This window comes from Seriola dumerili, unplaced genomic scaffold, assembly GCF_002260705.1.
Source record: "Seriola dumerili isolate Sdu_G_001 unplaced genomic scaffold, Sdu_1.0 BDQW01000216.1, whole genome shotgun sequence".
In the NCBI taxonomy this organism is placed as follows: domain Eukaryota; kingdom Metazoa; phylum Chordata; class Actinopteri; order Carangiformes; family Carangidae; genus Seriola; species Seriola dumerili.
The window spans coordinates 4,534,490-4,552,936 of record NW_019174471.1 but is presented as its reverse complement, the minus strand read 5'-3'; the positions used below and the strand labels follow the sequence as shown (position 1 = coordinate 4,552,936).

The window sequence follows — 18,447 nt, the reverse complement described above, 5'->3', positions numbered from 1 at the left end:
CATCACAAAGTTCCAGAAGTCCTGACGGCTCGTTTTAAGGTAGTAGTTGCTGAATACAGGCTGTGTGCATTTCTCTGTGGACTGAGCGCTGAAATACTTTCACAGTATTAATATAGAACATAGACCTGCTTTATAATCAAACAAAAGACATGGAAACCTAACTTTATATAATATGGGACCTTTAAACTATTAAGCCATGTGGGGCAAAATAAATTGCAAATAGCTAAACTAGTAAATGGTGCAAATTCTCCTTTATAATGGATTTGCAATTACTTAATAACCTTTTATTATTTTGCTGTTAGGTCACTGGACTGCATTATTCATGTATAGTTATATACTTAGTGTTGCTTGCAGTCCATCTTTAATGATACACTGTTTTTTTTTATTCTGCCAGTGATGCAGAGAGCATGGACGACAACACCTCAGTGGAGGTTTTGAATGCAGCTAAAGAAACACTACTTCAGGGACTGTCTGAAGAAAACCAAGGCCTTCAGTAAGTACCCACCATTTCTCACTTGCCCTTGTTTTATGTTTTATTTATTTCATATACTGTCTTAATAATAACGCAGGGAAGTGTAATCCCAATAACTCACTATAGAATCTGAAATGTTCAAATGATTGAGAAGACCATCCCTGTCCACTCTGTTTTCAGGCTTTATGTTCAGAACTTCTGGAGTCAGGAGAAGCGCCTTCCCACTACGACTCTTGACCGAATGTTGATGGTGCTTGGTTCCCTGTACTCATGTCAAATAGAAAGGTGTTTCTTGAGCTTGGTGACCAATCTGCTGCTGGAAATGACCAGCCGGAGTCCTGACTTCGGACGAAACATGTTTGAGTATCCTCTGTCAGAGTGTACCTTCCAGGTCAGTGGAGATGACGCTGCATTTATTTTTCTCTTCCTCTCTGGCTCTGTTTGAAATTGTCTAGTATGAGTTTTTTTTTATTTGTATGCTACCCATGAGCCTGATGTGTTAATTCCATTTTTCCAATTTCTTCTTTAGGACTATGTGATTGATTCCAACTGGCGCTTCAGGAGCACAGTGATGACTCCTATGTTTGTTGAAACCCAAAGCTCTCAAGGCCCAGAGAGCGTGGCTGCATCCCAGGCTGGAGCCATGAAGGGGAAACTCAGAGCCACTCAGACTTCTCTGGAGTTCACCCAAACCCAAACAACAGGTACCGCTGTAATTAGGCATCCCCCACATTAGAGCAGCAACACGAGACTGTAAAATGTCCGGACGACATTTCTGTACATTTTAAGAGGAACGGAAAAATGCATTCACTGGGCTCACATTTAGTTGTACTTCACATTATTTGGAATTACCACTTTTTCTTAAATGTTGTTGTTTTGTTTTTTTTTTTCCCCCCAGGTCGACGTACAGCTTATAACTGGCTGACAGGCAGCAGTGTGGATACGCTAGCGGAGCACACACTCGGCTCTGAATCTCTGTCTTCGTTGTTGGTGTTTGATAAGAAAGCAGAGAGGCAAACGACGGCAAGAAGACCAGTAGGGGAAGGATTTGGCCTGAGGCGCCTCACTGCACCAAGCGATGAGGTGGACAGTCGCACTAGAGGTTAGTCTCTGAGAAAATCACACACTTATTTTAATATGCAGCATAATTATTATTCATGTCACACTCTTAAGTAGGGATGTCACGATACCAGAAATTTAGTAGTCGATACCAATATCAGTGAAATTCCAAGATTCTCGATACATATTTTGATACCACGGTAAAAAAAAAAACACACACACAATAAATTCCGTGTACTTTCTCTTTCACTCCTTAATTGAAAAATACAAATAAAAAACCAGTGGCATGTAGCCTTCAAGAATTTAAAAGAAACAATACTATTCTAAAATATAAACAATCAACTTTTTATTGCACTGCTCTTCAGCTATAGTGCGCTGAGACAAAAAAATATGGAAATAATAGATATAATAAAGTTAAACAACTATTGACATAGCAAAAAAGAACAGTGGCATGTAGCCTTCAGGTATTTAAAGTAAACAGTACTTTGCTTAAAATATAAGCAGTAAACCTTTTTATTGCAGAGCATTTCAACTGTGGTTTGGAAAGTGCGCAGGCACCGTTTACAAATGGGCTTTTACGGGTCTAAAATCGACCTCTCATCATCCGCCTCGAAAGCAAAGTATTTCCTCTTCTGGCTTTTTCTTTCGACGAGCCCAGGTGCTGCAGCTGGGCCAAGTTGTGTGCCTGAACTTGGCGCCATTTTCCATTCGTTATTGCGGCTAGACTGCAGCCTAGTAGTGGACGTTCCTCATCCTCCCTTGGGCAGAGGCAGAGCATGTGCCGGAGAAACTGTGCTTAAATGTGTTCCGAGTCACTCAAATGTTGCCAGTGATGCAGTAATTAGTGTTAATGTTCTTTTACACATGTTTTTGGTAGATTACTGTCACTTTTGAGGTAAGACACTTTTGCACCGTGAGATAAGTTGCTCATAAAGTTAATGACATCCTGCTTGTGCGCAATGAGACCTGATGCGCGAGCTGGCGTGACGAGTACTCATTCAACTGCCTCCCTCAATAGGATGTCAATCTTATGTTACTTCCTAAGAGGGTGACTATCAATCTCGTCACCTGTCAGTACTTTTCGTTACCGTCGATACCATGAAAAAACGGGTACCGTCCCGGTTTTTGCTACATGGCATCGACTTGGTACCGAAGTATCGGTTTTGGTGACAACCCTACTCTTAAGTTTGTTCTGAGGGAGAAACAATTGGTGAGAGCTGTTACACAGATAGAACTATTTCGCTATTTAATAGAGAAAAACCTGATTGTAGCTCAAAGGGTGGTGGGGATGAAGCTTCATATAAAGGTTAATAGCTTTGACCTGTTGCTGTGAGATGGTGAGTAGAGTTCCAACACTGGTGAATCTGACCTGTTTAACTGTGAAAGGGTAACTCAGCATCCTTATTTTATCTGGGAAACTCAAATACAAAATATGGTAAGCACCAAACCCAATAAGAAAGAACCTGTGTTAAAATGCTCTTGCAGTAATGATCATTTATACTTGTCAGATGTTCTCTTCAATCACTAGTTTGTAGAGGTTAAACTTTTCAAATGAATTGAAGTTGTATTAATGTGAATATATGTAATGCCAATGTGTCAACAGCAGAAACGGAGCAGCGTAATAACATCCTGAGACTGAGGCGCAGATTTCTCAAGGATCAGGAGAAAGTCGGCTTGAGGTTTGCACAAAAAGAGATCCAACAGCAGAGGAAGAAAAAGGTACCAAACAGCCCCATTTATCCTTAGAGCAATTCATTTTTGAAATGTTGGATGGCAGCACAAAAAAAGTCTCAAGATTGATTGATGAATAATCCAGTGCTTACTGTCACTAACAAACTGAGTGTGTCTCTAACCATCAGTGGCTCTTTTTGTCCCACAGGAAGAAATAGCTGATCAACGGCTGCGAAAAGAGGCTCAGGTGACTCTCTATCGTAACTACAGAGTGGGAGACTTTCCAGACATCCAGATCCCATACAGTAGTCTCATCGCCCCCCTGCAAGCGCTAGCCCAGGTAAGACTGCCTCTGCTTTCTGTGTCCTCTCTGCTAAAGGCTCAGGTTGTAAATGTACTATCATTTACGTTTTTATCTTTGCATGTTCCCCCGCAGAAAGACCCAATTTTAGCCAAACAGCTGTTCAGCTCCCTGTTTGCTGGTATCCTCCAAGAAATGGAAAAAGACAAACCAGGGGAGAGCGGAAGGATTAAAGAAAAGCTGCGGGGCAACATGAATGCCTTCCTGAGCAAGAGTACGCTCTGCTTCCCTCCATTTATAGCTTGTGTGCAGGTACGACCCTCGGCAGCTGCTGTAATCCAAAGTCTTGAATCTGTAAATTACCATGGCATCCATTGATGGTGTCAAAATTAAAGTAGAAGTATGTATTAATTACTGCAACTGGACTACATTTACTTCCACGTTAATGTATTTATGGCCAGAAAGAAAAAAGGTTTGTATGAATTTGATGAAGATAGACAGGTACTTTATTTATCCCCTAGGGGAAATTCATGTGTCCATTAGCTCATTGTTGACGATAATAATGATTAAAAAAAAGTTAATAATAAATAAACAATAATAATTAGATTAGTCCACTTCCTTTGGCTGAGGTGTTGTATAGCCTGATGGCAGTGGGAACAAAGGATCTCCTGAACCTCTCTGTTCTGCAGCGCAGTGAGATGAGATGTTCACCTTGGTTTTAGGATCTTGACATTAAAGGTCCCATATTGTATAAAGTGAGATTTCCTTGTCTTCTTTGATTATAAAGCAGGTCTAGGTTCTGTATTAATACTGTGAAAGTATCAAAGTGCTCAGTACACAGAGAAACGCACACAGCCTGTATTCAGAAACTGAGCCTTAAAATGAGCCTTCAGGACTTCTGTAACTTTGTGATGAAACACTCACCACACTAAGCCATCCGCCAAGCCCCACCCACCTGGACCCACTATGCAACCTTGGTGGGTTCGGTTTCTCTGAGTGTTTACCTGAAATCTGCTACATTTTTATTTGGTCGCTCAGAAAACAGTCAAACTGCAAATCAGAAGAGAGGTTCAGAGCCTCCTCTCTTCTGATTGGCTCACCTACCTGTTGTTACTAGAGCTTGCAGGTTTGTAGTCCAGCTGTAGTAAAACCAGGCTGTCCAGCTCTGCAGAAAAGCTAACAAAGTAGCAAGAAATAAAATTTGCCACACATATTCTGTAGGGCCTGGCTACTTTACAGCTTGATTATTAAAGTCGAACTCAAAACTCTAAGGCTATAAACTGTAAGGCTGAAAGCTGACAAGTTGAGTTGATATTCTGCTCTTTGTCTTCTTAGGACATGTGCTACCAGCATAAGGACCTGCAGCAGCTCGATCCAGCAGCAATCAGCTCCACCTGCCAGGTGAGTCTCCAGCAGCCGTCAGGCATCCTGCTCCTGGAGGAGAGCTTACTGCATGCCAGTGTCCAGGGTGAACCTCCTGCCAAACGGTCACGAGAACGCAAAGAAATCCCGCCAGACACCAAGAAATGGATCCACCTTGCAAGGTACACTGCTAGTTCTACTGCTGGCTCGATGTTAGAAGCTCTGCTCGTCACCTTATGAGGACAACACCATGATAAAACTGGGATTTGAGGTTGGGCACACCAAACTATTAATAACTGACTATAGATAGACAAAATTAATTGCATAAATACATTGATGCAGGGATGCTCTCATATATGTTCTAATGCCACATTATGTCAGTTTCCTTTTTCTTGTGGAGACTGTTACATTCATGTATGTTGCCTCTGGCCTTGCACAATGTTACTATGAGAGCTGCATTACATGTACAGCCCACTCACTTGTGGATAATTGTATTGCTTTTGTTACATGTAATACTGAGTGTGCTCTTTGCTTCCTCTGCTCTCTAGGCTGTACAGATCTCTGGAGGATTATGATGTTGTACGTGGCATCTTTGGTGGTAAAGTTGGCACCAAGTCAGTCACCTGTGCTGCTCTTCAAGCCGAAGCCAACACTGACTTTGCAGAAGCTGTGAAGCTCTACAATGAGGTACATAAGTCATGGGTTTCTCCCATGACAGTAGAAGCTGGTGGTTGATTCCTAATTTACTTGTGAATAAAGTTATTGTAGAAATCCAATTATGAAATCTAGCATAGTGTTCAGGTAGCATTAAAACACAGATGGATTTTTTCTTACCAGATTGTGTGTGTAAAGCTATGTAGAATAAGTCATCCAAGTTGGATAAAAGGCTGAGAGGAAACTTTCTTCTTTAATGTCAGGCCCTGAACACTGAGGATTGGAGTGATGGTGAGCCCACTGACTCTGAGAAGGACTTCTGGGAAATAGCAGCAATGGAGGCCTATAGTCATCTGACTGAGTGGAAGTCTCTTCAGTACTGCTCCACTGTGTACGTGGATGAAAACTCGCCACCAGACCTCGAGAAGATGTGGTCAGAGCCTCTCTACCAGGTAACGGAAGTGACATTTCACAATCCAGGAATTGTGTACCAGGGAGGGCCGCCACCCTCTTGGTCAGCGGGTCCCAACCTTTTCCATCTCATAGAACTATTTTAGAATCTCAAAAGTGTTGGCGGCCCATAACAATACGTCGGACAAAAAATGCTTTCCCAGAGCCCTTTTTATTTTAATGATAATGATCAAACATTCAGGACTGAACTGAAATGGGAAGCTCGATTTTCTTTTTTTGTTTGACTGGGGAGAGATCACTTGTAGACTCTTGTAGCATCTCTCTTCTTTGGACTCTTCCTGTTGCTAACCAGCTTTCCATTTTGATTCTCAAGTTTTTTGCCATGGATGTATTATTTTAGTGTGCAACAGACTGAGATAGCAAACAAGTATACGATGTGGCAACAGTGACAACATGAAAGTTTTAACATCGGCTTGTGATAGGCCTTAATATGAGGGGGGAAAAAAACAATGAACGTAGTTTTCATACATTTTTTATGTTTTTAAAGATCATTTCATTGTAAAACATTTGAACATATATATATATATATATATATATTTTTTTTTTTTTTTTTTTTTTTTTTTTTTTGCATCTTTTAATCAAAATTGTACTGTTTTGCAAATGATTCGTCGGCCCACTTGCAATACCTTTGTGGTATTTTTATTGATATGATCCTGCTGTTCTACTTAAGCTTTTTCTTTTTAATTTTTTACTTTTTTTTTTAAGTAATTTTTTTGGCCATTTTTGCCTTTATTGTGATAGAGACAGCGAGAGAGAGACAGGAAGGTTGTGAAGAGAGAGAGGGGATGAGGTCGGATTCCATCTGCTGTGGTTAGGACTAAGGGGAGCCCCACTTAAGCTTAAATTTTACAAGAAAAAGAAAATAAATCTGTATCATGTCACAACATGATAACAGCATTGGAAGTAAAAATTTCCCTTAAGTTCCTGTGGTAATGCAGTGCAAGCATAGGATTTTTTAAGAATTATGTTAATTTGTTAGTATCAGGTACATGCACTTGAATTGTGATGCTTTGCTAACGTGAGTCTTTTTCCTTTGCGGCAGGAAATGTACCTGCAGCACATGATTCGCAGCATGTTGAAGCAGCTGCAGCAGGGTGAGAGGGACCAAACTCTTCTCAGCTTCATTGACAAAGCCATGAGGGTGGAGGAGCGCAAAAAGCTCCTGGAAAGTCATTACAGCCAGGAGCTCAGCTTGCTCTACATCCTGCAGGAAGACTACGACCGCGCCAAATACTACACCAACTACGCAATGCAGCTCTTCATTGAGGTCTGCTGTTACACATCTCTTTTGTCTATAGCCTGCCAAGTTTTGGATCAAGAAAGATCATAATTCATTAATTTTTTAAAGGCAGAAAAGTTGGTAATGTATATTGTAGATATACAATATGAAGAACTGGTCCATACTGTGAATATCTGGTGAGTTGGCAGAGAATGTACAGAAATGCATCTTTGGGCAGAAACGGGGCGACAGTTAGCACTCAATCTCTTTCCCTCATACAGAGTTACTCCAGTGTGGATACATTGCTTACTCAAAGTCGGCTGACCATCCTGCAGTCAGTGCAGGCCTTAACTGAGATCCAGGACTTCCTGCTGTTCATTAAAGGAGAGGGTGCGTGGATACTTTCTTTAAAACTCCAAATATGTAAAATGAACAGTTTTATTAGTCTTTTCCTCTCTTCCCGAAAGGGTTTTTCTGCAGAATAATTTCTTGCATCTGTCTTTGATTAATACTTTAAATAGATGTTTTTTTGTCCCAATCTAGTAACTTACTTTGTACTTCGTTCCTTAGTGACTGTGAATGGCCTCAAGCGGCTCGTCAGATTATGGACTGAGCGGTATCCCGATGCTAAAGTGGATCCTGTGAAAGTATGGGATGATATCATTACATCTCGGTAAGAAGAACAGGTTTTTTAACATTTTGCTTACAAAATCTTTCAGATTGTCAAATAACCAAATTTGACACAGCCTCAAATTTGATTTCTACGATTCAGATGCTTTTTCTTGGACAAGATCAGGGATAAGCTGAGAGGCCACGCTCCCAGTGACAGCATGGAGGTTGATGGTTCAGACCCAGAGGGTGATATTGACACATTAGTGAACGAATGCAAGTTCAATATGAAGCTTCACATGGCTGATAGCGCACGGAAGCAGGTGAAGAAACATCTGTTGTCGTATTTTTGCTCCTTATAAACTATGGAAATTAAAAAAACTCCTCCTTGACCTCTAATGTTTCAGAATAACTTTGCTGTTGCTACCAAGCTGCTGAAGGATCTTCACAGAGAAGCCAAAACAAACAGAGGCTGGTTGAGGCAGTGGGTCCACAGTTTTAGTCGCTACAGCCATAAACGCAGCCAGGGTCTGGGTCCTGGGGAGCAAATCAGTTCCATGCTGAAGATCATCCCGCTCCTAGGTAAGACAAGAAAAGAACTCCTCTACATTGTTACACAACTTAGAATGACATTCGTATATAAACATCGTTACTGTATCTGTTAATCTCATGATGAAATTTGACATTCAACTTGACAGATTTTGTGATAATGTAGTGAACAATAACAACAACAACAATAATAATAATAATAATAATAATAATAATAATGATAATAATTGAAGCTGCAAGCAGCATTGAGCGGGCCCACTCCTGCGCACCTCGGGGGCGCTCGCAGTAGGCCAGTTAAAGCAGCCAAGCATCGTAGCAACCACCAGACACTGGACTTGCAGGTTAAGAGTTCCTGCTTGAACCATGCGGCGAAGGAAAACATTTATTGCATATTTCTTTGCAATCATAATTGTGTCCACTGTGTGAAGTCGGAGACCACGCAACAAACACACATTATGTTCCTGTATGTCAAGTGTAGAGCAGACAAATGTTATGTAAATCAAATGATGATAATTACTCAAGGGATGCTTCCTGTTTTCAGTAGGTGGCCCTGTGAATATGACTTCATATTAGCATGCAGATGTCTTCATTGTGAGACTTTGATAAAACATGAAATGCAGATTGAAGAATGTATGTTTGAGTTACAGCACCTTCCTTGTTTTGTGGCGAAAACACTGAAATTCACCACACCGCCACCTTCAGGCCATTCAGTGAAAAGTCAGTTTTCTGTATAAAGTGTCATCATGGTCTCAATCATTTTATGACAACATTTGGGGTGGCTGTGATCAACCTGCTAGGAGGAGTACATCAAAGTGTAAAACATGATATTTCCTGTCGCCAGAAGGTGGCGCTATGATTATATCTAAATATTGACATATAGATGTCTTCAAGCTTGGACTCTGATAAAACATATAAAGGGCAGTTTGGACAATGGATGCTGGAGTTATAACGTTGATTTTTCAGTGCAAATCATTAAAATTCTGAAAACCATCACAATTTAGAATCGTAAAGATCTTAAGATTAGATGAATCAAATATAATGTCGAGCTGGTAAAATTCATGTAGGTGAAACACAGTGCGAGTGGTGCCTTGTTGAAATTTTCTAGGTGGCCACACACACGTCTGCATGACTTTTTGAGCATGTTTAGGCCCTCGAAAAAGCCATTTATTTTAGGGAAGTAAAATTTCTGACAAATGGATTACAGTAGGTTCCTTGTACCCTTGGTGTAATAATAATAATAATAATAATGATAATAAACTTTATTTATGTAGCACTTTTCTTAAAGTTAGAAGGTGCCTTACAGAAAGAAAAGGGGGAATTAAAAACAAGAGAAAAAAATATATCCTAAAACAGAAGGAAGTTGCATGAAAATATAGATTTTATCATGGAAAAATAAAAAATTAAAACGAAACTTTATATCAAAAAATCATAAAAGCTTTCTGATAAAAGAATGTTTTAAGAGTTTTAAAAGACACTAAAGTTGTACCTCTCCTCACCTGCTGCTGGTGTCCGATGGCCGAGTCCTCAAAAAACACATCAGTAATGCCTTGAGGGAATTTCAATTTTTGGCAGGAACACGCACCTGGGCCCAAACATGATGTCAACTGGTCTTTTTGCCTGTTGATATGTTTCACGTCAGCTCTCTTCTCTCTGCAGAGGACCTTCAGGCTGACTGTGAGAGGGCCACAGCTAAAGTATTCAGATATCAAAAGGTGCTCCAGGGAACGTCTTTCCACATCCTGGCCACAGCTGTAAGCAAAAGCCCCTCGGTCCTGGGAACTATTGAACGTGAGAAAGCGGAGAGAGTTGTCAGACTTTCTAGAGTTGCTTGGCCCAGTGAAAATCCGAAGGTACTTCTAATTTTTTTTATTTTATTTTCAAATTTACAATCTAGTGAACAGTCTGGCATTTTTATGCAAATGTCAAAATGTGGATTATAGTGGTATAAACTGCAGGAGCTAAACTGTGATTCATGTGTCTAGATTAGAAAAGTACTTTGGCAGTCACAGCCAAGTATGTCCTGCTAACCCTGTTTTGTAGTTTTAAGAAGATTTATCTAGACTGTGTAAAAGAGAATGAGACTGTTTATCCTGCAGGAAGTGGAAGCGGGGCTGCAGTTACAAGCGCTGAAGCTGCTGCGTGATGCTAGCAGAAAGGCTGATGAAGAGCTTCAGTCTTACAGTCAGGATTTTGTGGAGAGCAGCAGCATCACAGAGACGTACATGGCTCTGGCTAACTTCTGTGACAAACGACTACGAGAGGAGGAGCAGAGTGATGCCGGTGAGTAATAGTAGTACTAGTGACTAATTGTGCACCTTTATTGAACAGCGAAACGCACAGTATGTCTCTCAATCAAAGTAAACAAGACTGCATTTGGTAACGTCATGAAGTAGTGTGGGATCATGGGAGTTGTTGTCTTCACCACCATCTTCATCATCAGCTTCTCTCGGCTCGGGTTCCTTCAGTGTCAGTCGTTCAGGAGGTTTTCACCTAGAGCTGAATTATCCACAGAGATCTCTTCCTTTCCAAAACAATCAGACTACGTGATTAGAACCAGTAAAAACACAGAATAAAGTAGTTTCACATTTAAAGTCAGTGTTTCACCGACGGTGTACACCAGGGAGTGGCTGGGAGACTGCAAACCTTTGTTCCTCTGATAACTTATGATCCAGACGTTGAAGAGGTTTTTAACAGCAGCTAATTATCCATAGAGCTCAGCTTATCCACAGCTTTTTTTCTCTGATCCAGACGTCCAATGACTAAAATCCTTCATCTTTCAAACGACCATGGTGTGAAAAGTGTATCTTAAGCCGCAACACCAACGCATGTGCATAGGAGATATGACGTTATTGACGGGTGACGAAATGAAACAGGCAGTTACCATGATTAAAATCACTTATTTCTCTGGTTGGAGAATTGCTGGAAACATTTGCGATAACTTTATTGCACAACTAAGGGAAAAAAAAAGTATATCAAGGTCTAGTTGAAACTTTTTTCCACTGTTTTTTCTGTTGTTACAGTAAGCCAGTCTCCAGACCTTCTGTCACTGCCTGTTCATGTGGTGGAGAGCATGATGAAGGCACTGAAGATGAACTCAGAGGAAGCTCGCCTCAGGTTCCCACGTCTGCTCCAGATCATTGACTTGTACCCCTCTGAGACCTTGGATATCATGACAAAAGAGGTTAGTGTGTGAAGACCAGGGATGTAACCCCACATTACTTCAGTTAAGTTTTGTGGCATATTCATACATTTAACCCTTTCAGGACTGATGGGGAATATACTGTATGTCTAAAATTCTTCCATCTTTTAGTTCTGTTACTGCTGACATGTATTTGCTCCCACTGTAGAATCTATTAGTTAACAGTGTAAAATAATGATTAAATCAACATTTTTAAGCCTCGTAAGTCAGATTCTACATCACTGCTATCACCAGTAGCCTTCATTAGTATCATATACTGTATGTGCACTGTCTGTATTTAGATGATGTCAGTTCCCTGCTGGATGCTGATTAGCTGGATCAGTCAAATGGTTGCCCTGCTGGACAAGCCCGAAGCTGTGGCAGTGCAACACTGCATTGGGCAGATAGCAGAGTGTTACCCTCAGGCCCTGGTTTACGCTCTCATGATCAGCAGCGAGACTTTCCAGTTTGAGGACTCGGCCACGGGACACCATCAGCAGGAATTTGTCAACAGGTAAACTGCCTGATGTTTTGACTTGGAGAATAAAGAGAAATGACACTGTAGTATGTGTGATAGTAAAAGTGTATTAATTTATCTGAAAATTGTTTCTGTGTCAACAGGCTGAGGAGCATGCTGGACAAGGGAGGAGCTGTGAAGAAGTTTGTGGATGCACTGCAGCAGCTTACAAATCCTGACATGATCTTTAAGGTAACGAGTTCAACCATGAACGGATCCTCCATGTTTTTTGGCCTGTCACTGATTGTTTTCATTTGGTCCACACAGGACTGGTGGGATTATGTGAAAAATGAATTGGAAAAGCCAAACTTTGACAAGAAGAGGATGAGCAACATGTATGACGAGATGCACTCTTCGCTTGGGGATCGTAACGCAGATGGTCATGGAACGTTTCGCAAGAAATTTATCCAGGTTTGTAGTTTGCTTTTATCGTTCAACTCGTATACAATCAAAAAAATACATAATGCAAATGCAAAAATGAAAAATACATGCATAAACTTCAAATGGTAAACAAGAAGTATCTAACGTTTTGGTGTTTTTATTGTTACTATTTTTTTATTGCAGCCATTTTTTCTTTTGATTTAACAGAAATTTGGTAAAGATGTGGAGAAACTGCTGGGAGCTAAAGGCAGCAAGCTGTTTGAGAAGAGGAAAAACAAAAGCTTTGTGCGGCAGGTGGATGAAATGGCGGTATCCATGCGTGGATTTCAGACCGAGCCGGGGAACCTGAAGGAATACTCGCCATGGCTCAGCGGATTTAAAGCAGACACATTCAGCAATGAGCTGGAGATCCCAGGTCAATAGCTTGAAAACCCTGGAATTATTGTTGGTATTGACATGTCTTGTTCATGCCAAACTTTTTTCCTCTTTCTGTAGGACAGTACGATGGGCGATCTAAACCTCTGCCAGAGTACCATGCAAAAATAACAGGCTTTGATGAAAGGGTATGCTTTTATTGTTATTAAGTAAAACGTTGGAACAGCCTGTTAAGTGTGATTTCCCTTTGCGTGTTGACGAGGAAGTGGGTGTGAATTTATGCCCTGCAGGTAAAGGTGATGTCATCCATTCGTCGTCCCAAACGTCTGATCATCCGTGGGGATGATGAGCGGGACCACCCCTTCCTGGTGAAGGGTGGGGAGGACCTCCGCCAGGACCAACGCATTGAGCAGCTTTTTGCTGTCATGAACATTTTGTTGAGCCGTGATGCTGCCTGCACACACAGAGGCTTGCAGCTCCGCACCTATCAAGTCATTCCCATATCCACAAGGTATAAACTAATGCACGTGATGATCGCACAGACTGAGGGTTTAGTAAAACTAAATCTAACTTGATTAAATTTTCATTTAAAGTGGTATCCAGCAAGAAAATGATAAAACACAACAGTTTCCTGATAATACCAAACTTATTTTTTTGTCCAACAATAATTTTATTAATTAATACATTTATGAATTTATGACTTTCACTGCCTTTACAGAATTGGCCTCATTGAATGGATGGAAAACACCTGTACTCTGAAAGACTTCCTTAATACCACGATGACGGACAAGGAAAAGCAAAGTGCACAGAGGTACATTGTAAACATTTCACACCTATAAACCTGGGTGTCATCTTGAGTACTATTATAAACTGTCCAATAAAATTTCCATAAAAGGATTTTTTTATTATTATTATTATTATTTTATTATTATTATTATATCACCTAAAACTTTACAGAAAATCTCCTCTTACACAAACTGAGATTACTGTACATGAGGTGCCGCTGCCGGGGGATTTATTTCTTCTTTTCTTGAATTTCTTTCTCGAACAAAAACATATTTCATTTTAAAGTTATATGTTTAAAAAAACACAAAAGGTGCAGATTTTTTTTTTTTTTCAGCTATGTAAATGTATTAACAACAATCAGCTCTCCACAGTAAACTAGTGATATTTATATTTCGTGATATATATATTATAAGTAATATCTTCTTTTTCAGGCCTGCTGAAGACTACAATAAGTGGCTCTCAACCTTTGCTCCAAATTCAAAAGCGAATGCTTTCTCACTGTATGGTTGGGTTTACAAGTAAGTCTCCTCATTGTTTATTTTTGTTTATAAAACAGTGTAAACAGTTACTAATTTCATCTGATTGTTGTCTGATATTTTGTTGATCTATTCACAGTTGTTACAATCTGAAACCACTTTTTTCATAGACATTTTTTAACATGGTGTTATCAAATATAAAATATCAGACATCCATGAGCTTAAACGTATTTATTCTTTCCCAGGAAAGCAAAACGTGCTGATACAGTCAGCAACTTTTTGAAAGTGTTGCAGCACGTGCCCAGTGATCTCCTGAAGTAAGTAAAGACTAAAATAATAACAAATGCTCGTTAACAGGGTTCCATTAAAAAGTCTGAAATTAAAATAAGGAAAATTAAGTCTTAAAATGTCTAATATATACTATAAATTTGTTGTAGGTATTACATTTACAGATAGTGTGTCTAAGACTGGTTTAAATAAAACAAAGCCAGTAAGCCATTAATAATTATGGTGTAAAATGGTGGAGGAACCCTCATTAAAGCTAACACTTGCAGTAAAACATGTTTTCTCTTTTTTTTATTTCCAGGAGAGCTTTTCTGAAGATGTGCAACAGTCCTGAGGCCTTCCTCTCCTTGCGGTCTCACTTCACCAGCTCTCATGCTTTGCTGTGTGTGAGCCACTGGATTCTAGGTATTGGAGACAGACATCTGTCCAACTTCATGATCAACATGGAAACAGGAGGCATGATTGGCATCGACTTTGGTCATGCTTTCGGTTCAGCCACGCAGGTCGGTCAAGCGAAAAAACAGTGTTATCTGTCAGAGCAGCTGTTTAAAATACATTTAGATCAACACCCAGAGGAAAATCAAATACCTGTCTGACTCCTGTTGCTCTTAAACAAGAGTATCAAATGTGTCTGGGTTAGAACACATTAGACACAGAGCAGCTATAAAACTGCTATTATAATTATAAATGAAAGGGGAGAGAAGGAACACACACGCTGTAAAATAAACATGTCATTTAAAAACCTACTGTAAGAATAGAGTAAAGAATAGAGGAGAGAATAAAAGTGGCAGAGTTGACTAAAAAAATGCTTTAGGCAAAAGTCAGTGCATTAACATTTCCAGACTGTGCTCCCAGCTCCCGTATCATACCACCATTCCCATATGATAATAATGTAGCATCAATCGATCCCATACAAAATGTAATGTATGACATACGTACTGTATAGTATGTCCCTATATCAAGAGTGATGTTGCCACCTATAAAGGGATAGATTATTATCACATATATACATCTTCTGGATATATGAAGATATACTGTAAGTATATAACATGTGAAATACTCATAGTAAAATTTGTACATATATTAAAAATTAATGATGAATTTTCATATATTATAACATGTTGCAACTCTATATAACGAAAATTTATATATGCAAGTTTATTAAAACAACATTCATATAGAAATTCTATATGTTTATATATCTTCTTTCTTATTAATTTCTTGTTAACTTTCAACATCTCTAATTTCCCATCCTGAGAAAATGGTCTCAGACCTTTGGACATTTACTGACAGGCATTTGGATGGATATATATTTATATAACATATGTTTACAATATGAACTTGCATACATATACATATTAATGTGGGCTATATGTTGCTATGCAGAGTTATATAATAATAATGAAATTATTATATAAATTGTTCCAATTTCCAAAAGTTTCATATATAATCTTTATGTATGTTTTTATTTTATATGTACATATATTTCATTAATGGAAATTTCCATATGGTTAGGGTGCCCCAGTAGCTCACCTGGTTGAGCTCATACCGCATATCAAGGCTGAGTTTTTACCACAGCGGTCCAAGTTCAAATAATAACTGTGTCTCTTGTGTGTGGATGTGTTAAACCTTGTTTAAAAAAACACAGCCATCACCTGTATGAAAAAAATCTCTGTCTGTGCAATCCTTCCTCACAGTTCCTCCCCGTGCCTGAGCTCATGCCCTTCCGGCTGACCAGACAGTTTGTGACTCTCATGCAACCCTTGAAGGAGTCGGGTTTAATCCAGAGCGTCATGGTTCGCTCCCTGCGAGCCTACAGGGCTGAACCGGACCTTCTGCTTAACACCATGGATGTGTTCGTCAAGGAGCCCTCACTGGACTGGAAGGTAACCATCAGTCCTGCAACAAAGATCCTATTAAACATTGAGCGTTTGACATGTGAACTGTAGATGAAGAAGGCAGAAAGCCATTTGACAAAATCTCTTGGGATGTCAGTAAATAAGTGAATTTTAAAACGTGTTAAAGATGGAATATGTGACGTGAATCAGATCTTTTGTCTTTTAGAGTTTTTGTAAAATGTAGCAGCAGCTTTAGGACCTTTTCCCCAAGGCAGACATCATGTGCTAATGCTAATTGTTTTATGCTTAGTTCTTTCATAACTAGCACTTGCTATTTGTATATTTTTTGCTAGATTCTTGCTAGAAAGACTGAATTGATTTAACTGTAGGTTGCTGTTCTAACTTTTCCTTCCTTTACACAGTAAACTGTAGATAAATTGCAGTATAAGTAATGTTTCTCATTGCTGTTCCACAGAACTTTGAGCTGAAACAACTGAAGAAAGGAGGCACGTGGACAGAGAGTGTAAACACCAAAGAGATCAACTGGTATCCCTTACAGAAGGTGGACTTTGCCAGACGAAAACTAGAGGGAGCAAATCCAGCTGCTATAACCAGGTATTTAACTTCATGATGATATTAATCTGGTCAATTTTTAGTGGTTTCAATCCAAAATACCATATTTTGTCTTCAAAAAGACATTTCACTTGTGTGTGATTAGATGTTGGTTTATATTGTCAGTGAGGAGCTGAAGCTGGGCTTTGAAAAGGACCCTGCCTTCGCGGGGATGCAGTCTGTGGCCTTGGGGACTGCGGAGCGCAACGTTCGAGCGAAACTTCCTGCTGCAGGTTTATCAGTGGAGAAGCAGGTGGACTGTCTGCTTGACCAAGCCATGGATCCAAATGTGCTTGGCAGGGTTTGGGGGGGCTGGGAACCATGGATCTGATTCTTTGATTGGTGAAATATATGGTGAAAGTGGGAAGCAAATCTTATCATAGGTGAACAGGCATGGGTCGTACAGACGACTTAGACTCTCTGGAAGTGTGTAGGAAAGGACATTTTTTTGTATTCAGTGGACTTTAAAGATCCATTTGATCGCAAATGTTCTCTCTTTTATACCTGTGACATACTTTTCATGTATTAGTTTGCAAGGCAGGATTATCTCATATTGAACATCAAAAGCTTAAAATTCAGAAATCTAGTCTAGAAGGATGGAATTTGGGAATTGTAATACTTCTACTCTATTTGAAGTAAACCACTGATTAGCATTGTTTGTTAATATCTTGTAACAGTTTCAAATAAAACTAAAAAGATAAACAGCAGTTTGAGGGGATGATGTACAAAATACATGATGACTTTGGTCAACATTTGTAACTGATTAATACTTGCAAACTTGCATATTAATTATTTCATAAGATATGAACTGCTTGACCTCTGCAACCAAAGAAAGAAAATGGGGAGGTAGATTTTAAAGACAGTTATTTTTAATCAGACTCCTTTAATGTTGACAGTATACTAATGCTCTTTGAAATATATCCAATGCATCATCTCTGCGCAAAGATGACTTGCCTCAATTGATAGATACTCCACCTAAAGTCTAATTTTTCAGTATGAAACACTCACCTCTGAAGGTTTAAATCATGGCTGTAAAAAGTTTGTAACTGTAGTGACCATGAATTTATGGCCAATGCATCCAATCGTGGAAAATTCATGCTGTAAAAAAGTATTGAAATAACCAAGCTGAGGATTTACCAATGCTAGGAATTGCATTATAGATGATTACAAACTCTTATTTATTTATCCACTGTATTTACAGCATCGTTTCATCTTCAGTTGTAATTTAATGACACTCTGACACCTGTGCACACTTAATAAGAACATTTGAACATACAGCAGCATTTACCTATTGTCATGTGAGCCACTATATTCAGTCATATCCTTTATATTTAAAGCACTTGATTTCAAAGAAGCAAAGACAGCAGTTGATTATTATTTTTTGTACTGACAACAGGTACATCAGGCTTCAGTCACACAGGTGTAAGTACATTATCACATTCATAAAGGGCATCAACCATAGGGGCAGATTTGTTGCATTTTTCAATTGAATAATGTAACTGAACAAATGTGCAATTTGTTACCACTTTCTCTCATCCTTTATTATTTTACAGAGTTGGTGAACTTGGTAATCATTTATTCCTGAACAGAAACGGAAAGTTTTGTCGGTTTGTTTTTGCAAAGAGAACCACA

General features: G+C 39.4%; 1 protein-coding gene across 1 annotated transcript in view; it reads left to right on the top strand.

The window, feature by feature from the left end:
• prkdc (protein kinase, DNA-activated, catalytic polypeptide) overlaps positions 1–17,620 on the top strand; it is a 42,516-nt gene extending 24,896 nt beyond the window's left edge. Inside the window, exons 56-86 of the mRNA XM_022754081.1 lie at positions 395–493; positions 653–863; positions 1,002–1,176; positions 1,371–1,574; positions 3,135–3,250; positions 3,411–3,542; positions 3,639–3,815; positions 4,839–5,047; positions 5,414–5,552; positions 5,783–5,971; positions 7,033–7,257; positions 7,491–7,599; positions 7,780–7,882; positions 7,982–8,141; positions 8,226–8,400; positions 10,024–10,217; positions 10,464–10,647; positions 11,388–11,548; positions 11,848–12,059; positions 12,167–12,254; positions 12,330–12,473; positions 12,651–12,858; positions 12,939–13,006; positions 13,109–13,329; positions 13,537–13,629; positions 14,036–14,122; positions 14,326–14,397; positions 14,667–14,868; positions 16,063–16,251; positions 16,679–16,818; positions 16,942–17,620. Of these exons, the coding sequence (XP_022609802.1) occupies positions 395–493; positions 653–863; positions 1,002–1,176; positions 1,371–1,574; positions 3,135–3,250; positions 3,411–3,542; positions 3,639–3,815; positions 4,839–5,047; positions 5,414–5,552; positions 5,783–5,971; positions 7,033–7,257; positions 7,491–7,599; positions 7,780–7,882; positions 7,982–8,141; positions 8,226–8,400; positions 10,024–10,217; positions 10,464–10,647; positions 11,388–11,548; positions 11,848–12,059; positions 12,167–12,254; positions 12,330–12,473; positions 12,651–12,858; positions 12,939–13,006; positions 13,109–13,329; positions 13,537–13,629; positions 14,036–14,122; positions 14,326–14,397; positions 14,667–14,868; positions 16,063–16,251; positions 16,679–16,818; positions 16,942–17,146 (4,891 nt within the window). The 3' untranslated portion in view covers positions 17,147–17,620. The remainder of the gene's footprint in view (positions 1–394; positions 494–652; positions 864–1,001; positions 1,177–1,370; positions 1,575–3,134; positions 3,251–3,410; positions 3,543–3,638; positions 3,816–4,838; positions 5,048–5,413; positions 5,553–5,782; positions 5,972–7,032; positions 7,258–7,490; positions 7,600–7,779; positions 7,883–7,981; positions 8,142–8,225; positions 8,401–10,023; positions 10,218–10,463; positions 10,648–11,387; positions 11,549–11,847; positions 12,060–12,166; positions 12,255–12,329; positions 12,474–12,650; positions 12,859–12,938; positions 13,007–13,108; positions 13,330–13,536; positions 13,630–14,035; positions 14,123–14,325; positions 14,398–14,666; positions 14,869–16,062; positions 16,252–16,678; positions 16,819–16,941) is intronic.
• The last annotated feature ends 827 nt before the right edge of the window (positions 17,621–18,447 follow it).